This window comes from Podarcis tiliguerta, assembly GCF_965153285.1.
Source record: "Podarcis tiliguerta genome assembly, chromosome: 7".
NCBI classification, from domain to species: Eukaryota; Metazoa; Chordata; class Lepidosauria; order Squamata; family Lacertidae; genus Podarcis; species Podarcis tiliguerta.
The window spans coordinates 25,327,776-25,345,311 of NC_139540.1; the positions used below are offsets into that span (position 1 = coordinate 25,327,776).

The following is a 17,536-nucleotide window of genomic DNA, read 5'->3' on the forward strand; positions in this document are numbered from 1 at the left end:
AGGGATGATGGGAGTTGTAGTCCAGGAACATCTGGAGGGGCGTAGATTCCCCATACCTGGAACAGGGCGACCTGGTATCCAAATCTTGACCCAAATCTCTTTTCTGATGAGAGCAGCTTTTGCATCTCATTTGGAAACCAAGGACCCAGTGTCTGGAGGAAGAATGGGGAGGCACACAATGCCAGATGCTTGAAGTCCAGTGTGAAGTTTCCACAGTCTGTGTTGATTTGGGGAGCCATGGCATCAGCTGGTGTTGGTCCACTGTGCTTCATTAAGTCCAGGGTCAACACAGCCATCTTCCAGATTTTGGAGCACTTCATGCTTCCTTCCGCAGATGAGCTTTATGGGGATGTTGACTTCATTTTCCAGCAGGACTTTGGCACCTGCCCACACTGCCAAAAGTTCCAAAATGCCCATGGGATTACTGTGCTTGATTGGCCAGCAAACTCGCCTGACCTGAACCCCATAGAGAATCTATGGGGCATTGCCAAGAGAAAGATGAGAGACATGAGACCAAGCAATGCAGAAGAGCTGAAGGCTGCTATTGAAGCATCCTGGTCTTCCATAACACCTCAGCAGTGCCACAGGCTGATAGCATCCATGCCATGCCGCATTGAGGCAGTAATTGATGCAAAATGGGCCCAAACCAAGTACTGAGTACATATGCATGTTTCTACTTCTCAGAGGTGCAATATTGCTCTATTTGCAGCCCTTGTTTTACTGATTTCATTTAATATTCTAATTTTCTGAGATTGTTAATTTGGGGTTCAGCTGTACGCCATGATCATCACAATTATAACAAATAAAGGCTTGACATATCTTGCTTTGCATGTCATGAGTCTATCTCATATATTAGTTTTACCTTTTAAGTTGAATTACTGAAATAAATGAACATTTCCACGATAGTCTAATTTTCCAAGTTTCACCTGTAGGTTCATCCTTACCCAGTCACCATAGAAGAGAGCTAAAAGGCTTGCAAACCAATCCACACGTATTTTTGTTGGTTCAGCCTCAAAATTAGACATAAAGAGGTAATGATGGTATCTCAAAATCGCCCTTATCCATTGCACTTGTTCCCTCCACCAGAACATGGAGTTAACTGCTGTGCCCTGTGCTCTTGTAAACCAAACTATTGCAATGTACTTTGATTGGGGTTGACCTTGAAGAGTGCTTGAAAGTACCAGCTGCTGCAGGATTTGGCAGCTCACTGCTAGATGGGCATGGGCTGCCAGACTTATTTAAGATTTATTTTTAAACTGCATTATTTCACTTCTGGACACTCTTCAAGGGGCTGGCTTTGACCTGTAATGTTCTGGGACATGTAAATTGTAGGGAATTTCTCTCCCTGTGCAAACTGTCCTGAAACCAATTTAAATTCACTGAGGAAGCTTTGCTTTGGGTTCATGTTTGCACCATCTCACATCTCTGAAACTTGTCAGTCTTGAGATTTTAACGAGTGAACATTTCAAGACAGGCATTTAGTGACCTGATTTGATGGTTTCCCCCTATTATTATTTCATGGTATTGAAGCCTTCCTCATTTTGTTGCATTTTTAATTTTATGTAATTATAAGCTCAACTGATTTTGTTTTAAGAAGGGCAAGTGGGGTGTGGGGGAGAAAGGAGCAGTGTTTTTTTTGTTTTGTTTTCAGAGGATCTTGCTGTAGTGGATTGGCTTAGACAAGATCACTTACAGGTCATTTTCAACACTCTGATCCCAAGGCATAAATATACCACCCATTTCTTCTTTTTAAATAATGGTGAAAAAGTATTCAAAATTTTCTAAACAATTTATAACTAAGTGTTCTTTATATGAACTTTTAAGCATATGTTGTAGTGGCATTTGCCAGAGAGATGTCGTTTTCCAAGGGCCCCAAGCCTAGTATGCATGGCATTCTGAATTTAATCTACTCGATGACTCATCGACAGTACAGGGCACAGGCAGGAACTCTGCTGCAGTGGAAATGCTCATTTCCTCAATTACTCATAAGTAAAATATGTTGCGAGCACAGCCTAGTAAACATATTAGGAATGTGAAGTTTACTCTGCCAGAATTATTTTAAAGAGGCACTGAACGTTTTATACTGAATGGGAAAAAGGAAAGAGCCAGTTGTTATAGTAAGGATGCACACAGAAGCAGTGTGAGGAACTGATGGAAATGCAGTCTGATGGAGGCTGCTTGCGTGAGGTGCCTCTTGGTGTGCTTTCTAAAATTCTCACCTTGCTCTTGCAACGGCTTCAAGGCAGGGGGAGAAATTCAAGTGGCCATTTTCACAACTGCTAGCAAATAAAAAACAACCCTAAATAATCTTTTTTTAAATATACAGCTTGTATAGACTAATGCATGCTCTCCTACATGACTAAAATTAAAATGGGCCGAACTCTTTGGAAACCCAATTCTGTAATCTGAACACACTGTTAATGGTGCACGTGTAAATATTGTCATCATAAATTCAGTTCACCAGATTTCAATGAGTTTGCATTTTAGTGTGCATTGCTGCAGAAAGTCTGCAGAAAGTTCTGAGAGTCACTGGTTGTAATATTCTCTTTCTGTTAGGCCAGGCATGCCCTGTTTCTAGCCCTTGACTCCTGCAGTGGAGGCCTGTTTTGTTGTCCAAGCCACATCTACTGTTTAATTAGATCAGCACATTTTTATACTTGTCAGCATTTTTTCTTCTGTGGAAGGTGAAACCCTGTACTCCTTCACCTAATGGATCAGCAAAACTGTCAGCTAAAAAGCCAAAATTCCAGAATCCTTTTGTTGACAGTACATGAAGCCGATTGGGAAAATACACACAACATTCTTGTTTATACAAAATGCAGGAACAGTAGCTAGTCAGTCATGTAGATATGAACTGTGTTTTTCCACTTCAAAGCTGTTTTTAAGAGACCTCCTGATTTATTCCATCTGTGGTTCAAGCCCATACAGCAATAACAATAAGAGAGAGAGAGTGGTGAGGGCTGTCCCACACAGGATGAATTTCTTCTCTCATTAATACCTGAAATCAGGAAGTGCTTCAAATGCTCCTGTTACGAGCTGGGCAACAGCAAAGCTTCACTTGAACTTTATGAAATCACACCTACCTCTGAAACTCTGAAAGCACAGGAACCGACTATCTACATCCAGTTTGCTTCAGTGCCCCCTGTATTCAATCCAAAAAATTCATTGTACACAGGAACCTGAATCCTCTACCTTTTGATCATTTTCTCCATACACATCCAGCTCCTACCCACAAATCTTAAAACACTGCACAAGAGATGTACACATACACATATCTGCAAAACTAATGCATGGGTTCAGCTTTAATACTGACAGTGACATCTTTCTGTATCTTGGCATCCCTTTTAAGGCATGTGAATAATCACTATCCATTACAAGTACAAATTTATTTAATCCAAAACAGCAGTTTTCAAGTACACAATATGAAAGAAAGATTCTACACATGAATATTTACAAAGTACTGCAAGCAAATCCTTTGTGTATGTGTGTCATTTTAAAGCCGTAATTAGTTCCCAGAAAGTCTTTTCATATAAGAAATCTTTCATCCACCAAAGTTTTAGATGCCAAATTCTTCTGTCCAACTGTATTACGAATGAACCTAAAAATCTGCAAAGATAAAACCAACTTCAGATGTTATGGCATAAATTGTACAAAATACTCCATGTGTAGCAGCAAATCCTTATTTGACAGGATGTTAAGCTAATGCTAGATGCTCTTTAATCTCATCTAAGGTTACTGTCTTAGATTTGTCAAGTATGATCAATCCAAGTTAAGCACCTCACATAATAAACAGTAACTGGAAAAGGCTGAAAATAAGACTTGTTTGGTCACTCCAACAGTAATCTGAAAGCAAGCTGCTCTTCATAATGAGGGGGCTGTTTACAATTTATTTCCAGACCACTCTTATAAAAAAGAAACCACAAATTTAGTATAACAGAGCTTGTTATCAATTTCAAAACTGTGCTGTCAACTTCAAACATCTTTATTATGGGAAGATCAATTTCAAAACTGTGCTGTCAACTTCAAACATCTTTATTATGGGAAGATCTTCATAATCGTCCAGTTAATGTTACAATAGAGATGTGCGACAAAAACCAACCAACCAACCAACCAACCAACCAGTGTTTCTATGGTTTTATTGTTACTTTGGTGTTCGTCGTCAAGGGAGCCTAGAAGAGATGCATCAAAGTGGGGCTACTCTTTGGCCTGGTCTGAGGCTCCAGCTGGTGCAAAACATTGCGACTAGACTGTTGATGGGGACAGAATATGGTCAGTGCATAATTCCAGTGCTCAAAAGCTTGCACTTGTTGCCCATAAGCTACTGGCTGAGTTCAAAGTTTGTGCATTAATTCACAAGGCCCTGAACAACCTGGGTCCAGAATACCTAATCCCTTATACAGTGGAACCTCTACTCACGACCACAATCCATTCCAGAGGCCCATCCTTACGGCAAAACGGGTCGCTGGGAGAGGCGCCGATGTGCGCATGCACGGGCAGCGATTGCCCGCTCCTGCTCATGTGCAAACGGTGGCAAACCTGCCGGTTACTCCTGGTTTTGCCCTGGTTGCAACTTGGAACGTCTGCAAGTGGAGGTGGTTGAAAGTAGAGGTTCTAGTATATCCATATTTAATCACAGGGGTCTTCAGGGGAGTCACTGTTAGTGGTTCCTCCACAGCTCAGATGCATGGTTCGTATTCAAGAGGAATGGTGTGTTCAGTATTGGTGGCCCAATTTTGTGGAAGTCCCTTCTGGTTGAGGTCAGACAGCCCCCCCCCCATGAACTTCTTAAGGTTTTTGTTTTTAAATTCCAGGAGGCATTTTAATTGAAACCTGATTTTATAGTTTTATTGATTTTTACATTTTCTGTACTGTATTGCTTATACACACCATTTTGAGTTTGTCATAGCTAAACAGTATAAATGAAGGAAAAAAACCCCAGCTTTATGACTGACCATTATGCAGTATGTACTGTATGCCCCAATGGTAGATGATGGCGGCCTCAGCATGATCTCATCACCAGAAATGAAGAGAAACAGCCACCAATCATAGCAAATGCTCCCTTTCATTTGAGTCTGCCTGTAGGCAGTATGCAAGAGGCCTGCCAAGGCTAGAACTGGTTGCAGTGCCAGCACTGAATTGTGTTCTCGTACTGAGATTGGGGCTCAGTTTTATAAACTGTTTTGTCTAGGTCAGGCTAATGGGCCTGATACCCTTTCGAAATTTGTAAACTAACAAGTTTAGGAATCCTAGTTTTGAAAATCCTGGAGGCCATGTGGTAAAGCATTTTAAGAGTTGGTAGGAACTACAGCAGTCGTGCACCTTTGTTGTTTGAACAATGCAGATTTTATTGGAAAGTGGGGCAGTACTAGACAGTTCTGCACTAATTGCCAGTTTGCACTAATTGACGAGCAGAGGGTGATGTTTGCAAAAGCCCAACTGAACTTACAATATCTGCTAGCACAGTACTTGAAGCAAGAAGTGGAATGACAAGATTCTAAAAATATCCTTCCTTGGGAGAGATAAATTAGCCGGGATGATAGGCCTGATACACACATACATTCTATCTGGCATATATTAGTCTTCAATGGGAAAAGTCATTAAATTTTACCATAGACCCTTTCCCTTTCTTTTCCAATGTATTTTGGGTTGGATGCAGGTTTGCAGTGAGTAGAGTTCTGCTGACGTGACATTCCACTGGAGGAAGGGAGGGGGAGAGATGGTTTTTGCTCATTTCTCCTTTCCCCTATATGCCCCTAAAAGCAGCTCTGGAGGGTTGGAAGATCTTTGGGAGCAGCTTGGGAGGTGATGCTAGTGTGTGTGTGTGGGGGGGGAGAACAGTAAAAAAACATCTCTCCTACACTGCTTCCAGTAGAAACTTCCATAGCATTGGAGTCCTGTTTTGTTCCAACATGCAGTGTTTACTCTTAGAAGAATAAGAAGAAGAAGAGTTTGGATTTGATATCCCGCTTTATCACTACCCTAAGGAGTATCAAAGCGGCTAACAATCTTCTTTCCCTTCCTCCCCCACAACAAACACACTGAGGTGAGTGGGGCTGAGAGGCTTCAGAGAGAAAGAGCGAAGTGTGACTAGCCGAAGCTCACCCAGCAGCTGCATGTGGAGGAGCGGAGACGCAAACCTGGTTCACCAGATTACGAGTCCACTGCTCATAACCACTACACCACACTGGCTCTTAGGACTTCAAGTTTGCAGACATGTTTTGCTTTTTTAACAGTGCCTAGCAATCTTAGGAACAAACAAACAAACAATTATCTGTGATGTCTAATAATACATTTTGTAGATAACTGAGAAAACAAACTACTATATGCTATCATTTTAAAAAAACCCAACATTCTCTACTCCATTCCAATAAAGAGGCTTACCTCTTGTTGCAAATACGTCAGGACAGCTGCTAAAACAAAACTTTGGCTGGCCATATCCACGATGGTGAAAAACAGCATGTCAAAGATGAGAAGTGTGGCTTCATTGCCATAATATAGCACATCACTGAAAGAATGTCCTTCATCTGCAAATAAGGAAACAACCTGTTGAAAAACATGTATAATATCTGCATCAAAAAAGCGGTACAATGGGAGAAAAGCTTCTAGAGAATGGATAAAAACAACAAAGGTAAAACAAGTAAACTGAAACAAAAAGTTAGAAAGATAATAGTCTGCAATAGATACAGTTATTTCATTTCTTTACCGTGAAAGCTGTAAAAACTTACTTTTATAAAATGGCTTTGTATTGCATGACATCCCATTGTGCACAGATGTCCATTAAGTGCTTACTGTTTAAAAATCAGAAGCAGATTACCAAGACTCATTCTGAACATTCTTACTGATCTCTCTGAGTATATTTTATTATATAACTTAGAACAACAAAAAAACAACTCCACCTCAGAATCATATGTTTTAAAGATACCAAATCCAGCATAACTAAATCATGAGCTATGCACATAAATTTCAAAATTATAGGACTAAGAATTTAGCAACCAATAAATGCCATCTAAACTTTATGGTGTCATTATCAGCTACTGTTATCTGGTAACCCTTAGTTATCTGGCCAGTGTAACTGTCTCAGGAACTTCTACCAGAACACTGCAGAGATTCAAGACCTTTCTGAAAATCAGTATCTATAAAAATACAGTTTGGAGCATCTGGTTTCCATTGTTTAGATAGACTTTATGGAAGAAAGTATAGTAGTCCAACTACTCTGGACATCAGCTTTAGCTGCAGCAGAACAAGTACTGAAACTAATGGCTAACACTACGACAGGTGAAGCTTCTTTTGTTATGCCTGTCAGGTGCAGTGCTGGAAGGACTACAAAGTTCAAGAAGAAACAGGTTCTGTCTGAACAAACACTGTGGGATAAGACACCGTTGACATCTAAGAGGAAGTTTCAAGTCCTGACATCAAGTTGAGAGAGAAGGCTGGGAATGCTGTGGACATAGTGTATTTTGATCTCAGCCATCTTGATCTTAATCCCAACCAAGGTTCTGACAAAGTCCTCCATTATATTCTTGCAGAAAAGCTGGTAGAATGTGGGCTGAGCGAGGTTACCGTTAGGTGGATTTGTAGCTGGTTGACTGATTGAGCCCAAAGATTGCTTATTAATAGTTCCTCAAAAGTGACAAGTGGGCTGCTGCAGGATTCTGTCCTGGGCCCATTGTTGTTCAATGTCTTTATAAATGACTTGGATGAAGGAATTGAGGGGATGTGCATCAAATTTGCAGAGGACACCAATTGGGACTAGATGAGCCACTGACCAACAGACTCATATATTCTTAGTGAAGCTTTTCTTACATGGATGAATAACAATGTTTTTTCCTATTTCAGATATACCTTCGCTTCTCCTACTATTATGCGATTCATTTATTTGTAGGCAAATTTCATTTCTCCTAGGTACTGGAGAATTTAAACTCCATACTGCTTGATGCATTTCTGGCATGCTCCAGTAGCATTCAAGTGCTTGGTCAAAAAATAAACCACAGAAATTGCTGGGACTCATGTAGGCACAAGCCATTAGGATTCATCTGCTCACCTAACATAAAAATTTAACATCTAGATTGACAATACCATTGTAAAAGATGCTCTTTTCCATTGGTTCCATGAACTCCATTCCAAGGATTTTCTCCAGCAACAATTTGTCCTTTACAATGTAATCCATCTCCTTATGAACCTATAAGTGGAAAACAAAACAAACTTTTCATTATAAAAGCACTTCTAAGAAACAAACAAAGAAAAGCACTATTTTATTTATTTAGGGGTTTATAACCCACCTTTGCATTTCGGAACAAAGAACTAAAGATGGCTAATGTAACAAATTAAAAGCAAACAACAAGAATTTAGCAACTTTAGAAACACAACACACATTGAAAGCAGCAGAATAGAATACAAAAAGAAAAAACATTTCAGGGAGGGAGTAAAAAATAAAAATAAAATAAAAAGGATCAGGCCAAAGACTTTCCAAAAGCAAAGAAACAAAAGTTATCAAAAGGCACTGGAAAATCAACAGAGAGGAAGTAAGGTGATCTTGAATCAACTTGTTATACAAGTGATCAACTTCTGTGGTGTTGACTGGAGGGCAGTGAACCAGCATCTGCACAGCACAATCTCTACTCTACAGGATCACATGTAAACAGAGGCCAAATCACAACCCCTTAATATCAAAAACATTATTCAATCTGTTTATTAAATGTTAATTGTAATACTTACATGATCGATAAATGAGCCTAGAAATTTATTCATGGTATGATATGCTTTAGTACTCTGCTCAAATGTAGTCGCAGATGAATTCAAAAGTCTAACAGGACCCTGTTTCTGGGGAGAAAAAGAAACACAAATGATTTTAAAATGCACACAGGGTCTCATTTGACGTAATGGACGTGTAAAATAGCTGGAAATATCCGACTGCATTCACGCTCAGAGACACTTATGGCTTGCAGCAAAATACTTGATTGAAAGATACCCTTAAGGTTATAGCCCTCTTCAGGTGCTTGATATTTGTGTTAATTTAAAACCCAAGACATACTAGTTCCAGCTGCCATCATGATCAGCCTGCACAAGTTTATGGACAATCTTTGGAAGCAGTGAGCTTCCTGTTCTTCTAGAGGTTTCCCATGTGTTTTGGAATCCTAGAAAATCCAGGCTCTAAAACTCACAAGAGGCCTCTGTGAATTCAGGAGGCTCCCTGCTTCAGAAGATAGCCTTTAACATCATGTAAGAGTGCACAAAATTCTAAACCACTCACTGTACCCAATAATCCACTGCACCAGAAGATGGTCCTAGTAGAAGAAATTCACAGAAACACACTGCTGAAAATACAGGAAGTTCTATCAAAGTCCAGTTGTGATCTCATTTTTTAATGACTGGTGGTATGAATACTTATTGACTGATTTAAAACATTTCTGTACAACGTTTCATCAAAACTGATACCAGGATAGAATATAGATAATAATTTTTAAAAAACCTAAACAAAGGTAAAGGTAAAGGGACCCCTGACCATTAGGTCCAGTCATGGCTGACTCTGGGGTTGCGGCGCTCATCTCACTTTATTGGCTGAGGGCGCCGGCGTACAGCTTCTGGGTCATGTGGCCATCATGACTAAGCCGCTTCTGGCGAACCAGAGCAGCACACGGAAACGCCGTTTACCTTCCTGCCACTTGCACTCTGACGTGCTTTCGAACTGCTAGGTTGGCAGGAGCAGGGACCGAGCAACGGGAGCTCACCCCGTTGCGGGGATTCGAACCGCCAATCTTCTGATTGGCAAGTCCTAGGATCTGTGATTTAACCCACAGCGCCACCCGCGTCCCTATAAAACCTAATACAATATAATAAAACATTCACACTAGAAATAAAAGACAGCAGATACAATTATAACACAGGCTAAGGGGTTGTACAAATTAAAATGCATGGGTAAATAAACTGTACTTCTGAGGACAACACTTAAGACCAGGAACTTAGCAGAAAATGTTAAGACATAGGCAGGCTGGTATGTGAAGAGATGATCCCTAAGGTAGTTGGGGCACAAGCCAAGTAAGGCTTTAAAGGTATGTATCAGCACTTGAACATCATTCTACACCCTGTGTCATAGCTTCAATTTCAGTTTTTGGACATCAAGGTTCTGCCACACGGATACTTAAAGGAGCCAGACACGAAACAATACTCATAGACAAAAGGCATTGCTGTCCTGGGAGGCCACAGTTCACATGCAAGCATTCCACACACAGATGCACAATGTAAACTTCACTCATATCTGTTTTTGTCTGTGTGTGAATGATCCATATGCACAATGGTCAAAAGAATGAAGATGCCCTTGCGGTAAAGGGTATATAAGATTAAGGAAAATAGATGTGGAAGATTCTATGTCTTCTTGGACTAGAATCCATCTGGACAAGGACATTTTAAACACAGAGGACAGCACAGCAAGCCTGCCAATAATATACATACCCTTGTTAATGTTTCATGGATCCTGTCATACTGCTGCCTCATCTTGCTTGAAATGGAAATCTGAAAAGTCTGACCATCTGTGTTTGGTAACAAGCCTCTTTGACTACACAGATTTTCCTAAGGAAATGACATAAAGCAGAATTGCTGGAACAACTTGAACAAGGAATGAACTCAAGAATTTATTATCCATTCCGCTGAACCTGAGCAACACCTGTTTTTACCCTTTTGCACTGACAGTTAAGTTATAATAATAATTAATAATAATTATTAATGCACTGCTGTTCTGCACTAGAAATCCTAATTACAAGCCAGAGAAAAAAGAAAAGAAAAAAGTGAACAAATACAAGCTTTAAAAAATTAGGGCAAGGATACAAAGGACAAATAAGTTGGGTGTGTAAAAGGGTGGTTTCTATTTGTTTCTCTGAAACATCAATACCCCATTCTGGTGTGATGGATTGTTTACGAAAAAAAGAGGAGTTTCAGATGCAGTTGTTGATAAAGCATGGGAGTCAGTTCAAAATTATAAGCAAGAAAAAATATTTGAGGGTGTAAAAAGGATTCTAGAAAATGCAACCGATTTTACTGCTTGACCTACTCTTAAATCTCTCTCACCCCCCCCCCCAAGAGTGGCAACAGTTAAGCACATACTGAAGTACAATGAAATACAAAATAACTAAAGTTCTTGTGCATGGATTCTTGATACATAAGTGAGTTTTGGGATTCCCCTTCCCTAGCTGTTTTACATACCGCTTCCCTCTTTAGGTTCATATTCATCTCTTCCATATTGGTATCTGAATGCCCATGCACAGACCGACCATGAATATAATACCCAAAGCATCTGTGTGACAACAGAAAGACTGAAATCTACAATGTAAGAAAAATAAAATTCAGCATCTTAAAAGATACAGATTCAAATAGTAATATAACTTTACAGCGTTTCTTTTCAATGGATATGAAGATTCTTTGCACAAGAAAGCAAAATTCTGGACAACTATTTTGCAGTTATTTATGAGTTACGTTCCACCATGATGCAGTTAGTGAGATACAATATATTTTGAAACTGGGCATATCTTTCTTCCAGGCATCTATAAACCTGTGTGTGTACATCTGTGAGAAAGAGGATGTGATTGTAGATAGTTCACCCCCCCTTCCCCACTTGACTCGTAGAGTGAGGATGAGAGGTCTGGGTTGATTCTCAAATTACTGTTGAGGGTCCTGAGTCTACTAAACTATATATAGTATTGTCTTCTCCTTGTTACACAAGTGAGCAAGACATCAAACGCTGTTGAGATTTTGGCAAAGAACTGGTGGAATAAAGAGCAGCAACTCTGGTTTATTAATTACTATACTATGCTAACTGTTAGAACAAAACTAACTACATCTTTATAGCATTCTAAAGCATTAACATACTTCACAGAGAAAGGCACTAATTGGAAGCATAAAATGATCAGATACTTACATTGCTCATACAGCACAAGTCAACAAACTGCCTTATCTTATCTTCTATAAATCTTTCATAGAAGACAGAAAAGTATATCACCTGTAACAAATCAGATTTACTAATGAGTTAAGGATGTGCACTTTCAATTTCTCTGCTTTAGGAGCCAGTTTTAAACAGAAACAGTCATAAGAGTATAAGCCACGAGCTCCCTGTTATGCCATTCTGCCTCCTCCAAAGAAGATGGGGGTAATCTCAAATTACTTCAGTCTAGGATGCTGGGCAGTTGTATATGTTTTGTCTGCCCCTATGTTGTTGACCAGGCATAGGCAAACTCGGCCCGCCAGATGTTTTGGGACTACAACTCCCATCATCCCAACTAACAGGGTCAGTGGTCAGGGATGATGGGAACTGTAGTCTCAAAACATTTGGAGGGCAGAGTTTGCCTATGCCTGTTGTTGACTAATGACCTAGAGGTGACTTAGCAATTCTGTTTTTTTGTGTGTTTTTTCCTTTCTTGAGAAATCTGGAAACTGCACTCTCAGTTGAGCATTCCTGCTGCTGCTGCTGCTCGCCTCCTTTGTTTTTATTCTCTTTCAACTATGTGTGAAGACTGCAAGGAGAGGCCCATTCTTTGTTTTGTCTTCAATAATCTTCCCTTATCTGCAGATTCTGTATGAACTATTTCTAATAGCACATGTATTTCAAATTGCAATTAGATATTTTAAACCACTTTTTTCAAGTACCTTTTGAATTTTCCAAAGTTCAAACCCACCAACAGAATTCCAGCGGAAAGTTGATTTTCCACTGTATATTCACAGGTATGTCACACAGCAGGTTTGTCACACAGCAGGTATACACACACGTGTACAAACAAGTTTTGTTAGAGCAGATCACTAACACCAATTGAGGCCTTTTATGCTAATAACTGATGGATGTCAACTTCTACGTTCTTCCCAATGAAAACAGATCTCCAAATAATCACCTCTAAAGAAAAATATAGAAACACACAAATACTTAGTTTGTGCCTTTCCAAGGACATCCAATACAACCAGAATTATAATCTTTTAACAACAACAAAATCAACAAAGGCAAATCTGTGTAACTTGAAGTGAAGACAGTTAAATATATAGTGGTAATGGAAAGGTCTACCTGTATTATGGCAATCACTAGCCAAAGGACAGCAGACACGCCAAATCTCAGAATACGACTCCAGGGAGCTATATAACTTTCTGGGCTCCTTTTAAGACTGGAAGAAGAATCCATTAAGGCCAGATTTGAAAACCCCACAACCTGAAAGCGTAATTTTGAAAATACCAAAAGGTATCTCATTAGTAATCTGCATTAACAAAGATCTTCTAAATTGCTGGACTTACTGTTGTTCTGTTATTTTAGTGTATATCTTTGACCATGAGGTAATATTTTATTGATCTATACTTTTATTCAGATAAAAATAATAATTCTACACATGGTACAGAAAGACTTGCAATGATGATGCAGATGTAGTGGATTATGCTAGATAAAACCGGAAGAGGATTCTATAAAATCAAAATATAACAATTTCATGAGCTGTACTTTCAGCTCCCTTCCAAAGCCAGCTGAGCCATTTTTAGTTAAGACTTAGCAAAAATTAACACTAGAACAGGATAATTTTAGCTCCGGAACTTAAAGATTTGACCATTCCGATGAATGAACATTGATTGTAATTCTGCTTTATGATGTCAAGTATTTAGCTGAGCAGCTTGCTTCACTTCCTGCATCATAAATATCACTTGGCAGCCAAGAATCGAATCTGCAAAGTATTGTTATGGAAAAGCAAGTCTAAAATGAAGGCAATACTAGTAATAGCTCTGCAGGTTGCACAGAAACAGCAATAACAGAGCTCTTGTCCTGTTCACTAATAATATATGCACAAGACAATTAGTCTTCACCTGCCTTCTCATTATGTGTGCAGGAGAAAGCATTTGCTAATCATTTAATTCAGCTAGAACAAGTATTTCAGCTGATGCTGCATGATGAATAGATTATAACTGATGTCTAGTTGCGTCATGCTATTTGTTTTTAAGATACAACTTCTGTGGCTCACATATACACTAAGTACATAGATAACAGAACTAAAACTGAACTATGGGAGCTCATAATAAAAAAAGAAGCAGCACACCAGCACACAATATAACCATTGGGTTGTATCCGACCAAGTTGCCCTGTTAATGCACATACTTCCTACAAATCTGCTTGGGAAAGGCTGGGGAACCCCCAGAACAGTTGAGGGATTGTACAGAAGGAGCAGAGGGGAAGTCCTGTTGTGCAGGCAGAAGTCCCTGCACGAATGGGATGACTTCATTGGTTACATCCCATCAGCTTACCCAACTTCTTTAGAAAGATCAATAATCAAATGAATGATAATGAAATCTGAAAGTCACCTCTAAGAAGAAGAGAATAGCAAGCACTTGGAAGAGAGGATTTATTTTCCTGATGGTTTGAATTTCATTCCACTCATTTGCTATGAAATACGTTCTCCATATGCTGACAGGTGCAGAAATACTTCTTACGCCATTTTCTCCTGTGGAGAAGCATAGTTCAAACTGTAAAGATCTTAAATGTTATTTCTTTATATCCTGCTTTTCCAGCTTAAATAGCTTCCACAAAGCAGTTTGCATCTATTAAAATACATTTTAACACAATATAATAAACAGTAATCTCAAAAAACAAGCTATAATATAAAAAATATAAAATACATTGACAGGAAAACTGAAAACAGAAGAATTAAAAATATCCCAATCCAAATAATGTAAAAGACCAAGAAATAAACCATAAAAAAACTTCAAACCATTATCAGTAATTAAAAGCAGATAGGACTAAAAAGGTATTTAATGCCTGCTTGAAAGCAATTAAAAATAGAAGGCCAAACATATATCCCATGGGAGGGGGACACAATAGTGTGTCTGTGAGCAGGGCTTCTGGAGCCAATCTTAGGGCCCCAGCCAGTTTATATAGGTCGCAAATCATTTAGTGCTTTAAAAGGAAGTCATAAGCACAGGAACATGGCCAGTTATTAGCGGCAGCACAAGGGGTGGTATCCAATGCAAAAGTTCTTTTAGCACAAGGACTTCAGACTCTGCAAGGAAACTCCGCATTTTCTCCATACACCCCCTAAATGTCTTCTGCAGAGGATGCCAGGGGCACACGGGGAGAGGAGGTGGGGGGTGTGTGTTCTGCTGCACAGGTGGAAATCCTTGCGTCAACAGCGCTACTTCGTTAGGTGTTGCCCACATTCAAATAAAACAGTATCTTAACTGACTACAGCTGGGACATATTCCTAATTTCTTGGGGCTGTTCCACACATTCACGTAGAAAAGGGATGGTACACCTGTGGCTATCTGGATATTGCAACTCCCATCATCTCTGGCCACTAACAATGCTGGCAAGGGCTGACAGAAGTTGTAGGAACACATACCTTCAACTGCTTTAAGAACTTTTCCTTTAGGGCGCTCCCAGTCGATGAAAAAGATATCTACCGTAAGTTGGGAAACAAGCAGATGCAAAAACTGCAGTGCCTAAGGAAACCATTTAATGAAACAAAAATAAACCTAAATTAGCATCTAGGACAGGATGACAACTAATTAAAAACAGGAAGTCACCATTCAGAATTGTACAATTTCTGTTGCAATCCAGAAAACCTGGCTGCAGAAATAGGATAAAAACTCAATCCTGATTAATATTTCCACTTCTTATATTCATCAACAGGAGCTAGCTGCATTAGGGTTGGTGGTGGCAACTCAAGATCATGGGTAGTATATTGAAGTGTAGTTTCACTTGAAAAACCTGCTGCTAGTTTGGCAATTTAACTCATCCCTGCTCTGAAACTATTACAAATTTGTAAACAGGGTCAGTTAAAAATTAGGAACGTTTAACTTCCAAAGATTGCTGTGAAAGAACATGTGCTTACACCTGTCCCACTGAAATCTATGGGACTGTCACTGTGCAAATCCTACTCATATGGACATGCAAGTTCCATTGAATTCAATGGGACATAAGAACATTAGAAGACCCCTGCTGGATCAGACCAAAGGCCTCTCTAGTTCAACATACTGATCTCCAAGGGGCTAACCTGATGCCCATAGTTTGTAGCATAGCTGTGGTTGGACAGTGGCAGTTCTCCCTCTGCAAAAACAGACTGGATATTGGGTTGCACCCAATGCTCTTCCTCTACTCTTCATGTGCCCTTAAAACATCTGGAACAGATTTTGAGAGAGCATGGGGTGCTGAAGGGAAGAGGAGAGAAGAGGAGACTTCTATTGCCCAGGTGGAAATCTGCTGCATTAGTGGGACAGCAATGTTGGATACGAAACACTGTACTCCAACTCAAGTTTTATTTCATTTGAAAAAAATATTTTTGTTTAGCTTTAAAACACTGAAAGACAAATGTGCCCTGCCAGTGTCAATAACCCATTATTTCTATATTGCAAGGCAGCAGCTATGGTGGGGGTATGAATGGGAGAGTGTGGCTTGCAACAGTCCTCCAATGTAGTCCATTGTAAATATTACAGTTTGGAGGCAGGGCTGAGTCTGGCTTGGATCTCTAGTCAAAATTCTGCATACAAGTCCCCTCTCAGTTTCTAGCAAAGGCCAGTCTACTTAATTTGCCTGTATCTGCTGTGAGGTCTCTCTCTTTTAAATCTTTTGCTATTGGAAGACAAATCAAGAAGTGATACCTTACCACTGAAACCATTTTTCTTTCTCCAGAAAACAGCAGAACTGGAGCTTGTGCAAAAAAATGCTAAACCTGATACAATTTCTCATTTAGAAGACAAAATTAACCACAGTATCAGATGGGCAATTTAATTATTAGGGCTCTGCACAAGGCTCCCCCTACCCTTGAGATTTAGGTGACCCTACCAGGGCTAACCCGGGAGAGACTCACCCCACCATGGGTCCAGTTCCAACATAGTTTGGGGGGCAAGGCTTATGTTTAATTAGTTTAAAAAACCCTAATAAACCATTCCTCTCCCAACTGACCGGGGGTGGGGTCTGCCGAGAATTCACTTGCAAAAGAGTGCCCTGCGTCAGGAAGTATTGGTACCTCTGCTTAACAGCAAGAGGCTTCTCTGTATCCGACTCATCTGATGCCTGAGTCCCTCTGAACAAGCCAGTTTCTGCTCAGGGCTTAGACAAATCCAGAGCATGGCCCAACTGCTTACCTTAAGAGCAAAAGCACATCCAACGTAAGAAACAAAATTGTCTTCTTGACTTGGTAATGGTAAGAGAACAGAGACATACTGCTGTGCCTGTGGAGTGAAGGGTCTTCATTAAATCCAAGAAGCTGTAACTACATGTATGTTGAATCATATCATACAATTTCTACAACTGAATTTAAAATAGTGGTTGCTTTTGCTGAAGTTACCAGAGCTTGATGAAAATTAGGATTTGGAGCATTTTTTAAAAAACTAGCTCTATTTACTACTGCATGCACATAGAGGAAGAAGTAAAGTATAAAGGACAAATACAGAGAATATTTTACAGGTACAACTTGCCTCAATGGTCTGGTGAGAAAAGCAAAAAGGGAAAACAAAACACACAAACATTTAGATGTCGTATCTAACATTTATATGTGCACAATTGTTTATTCATCTTTAAAGAAACACAATA

At 39.6% G+C, this 17,536-nt stretch overlaps 1 protein-coding gene across 4 annotated transcripts in view; it reads right to left on the reverse strand.

Annotated features, from left to right (window-relative positions):
• Nucleotides 1–3,371: 3,371 nt before the first annotated feature.
• The window catches only part of TMEM67 (transmembrane protein 67), a gene marked incomplete at its 5' end in the record, with an annotated part of 32,967 nt that continues 18,802 nt past the window's right edge, over nt 3,372–17,536 (reverse strand). For 2 of the 4 annotated variants that reach the window (XR_014513875.1, XR_014513876.1), the window contains 11 exons: nt 3,372–3,606; nt 6,382–6,543; nt 8,077–8,179; nt 8,716–8,820; nt 10,450–10,566; nt 11,197–11,313; nt 11,909–11,989; nt 13,040–13,180; nt 14,311–14,450; nt 15,345–15,444; nt 17,089–17,175. Coding sequence is in view for 2 of the 4 variants with exons in the window: in XM_083450999.1 (XP_083307125.1) it covers nt 3,526–3,606; nt 6,382–6,524; nt 8,077–8,179; nt 8,716–8,820; nt 10,450–10,566; nt 11,197–11,313; nt 11,909–11,989; nt 13,040–13,180; nt 14,311–14,450; nt 15,345–15,444; nt 17,089–17,175 (1,215 nt within the window). The remainder of the gene's footprint in view (nt 3,607–6,381; nt 6,544–8,076; nt 8,180–8,715; nt 8,821–10,449; nt 10,567–11,196; nt 11,314–11,908; nt 11,990–13,039; nt 13,181–14,310; nt 14,451–15,344; nt 15,445–17,088; nt 17,176–17,536) is intronic. The other 2 variants (XM_083450999.1, XM_083451000.1) reach the window with 1 other exon arrangement.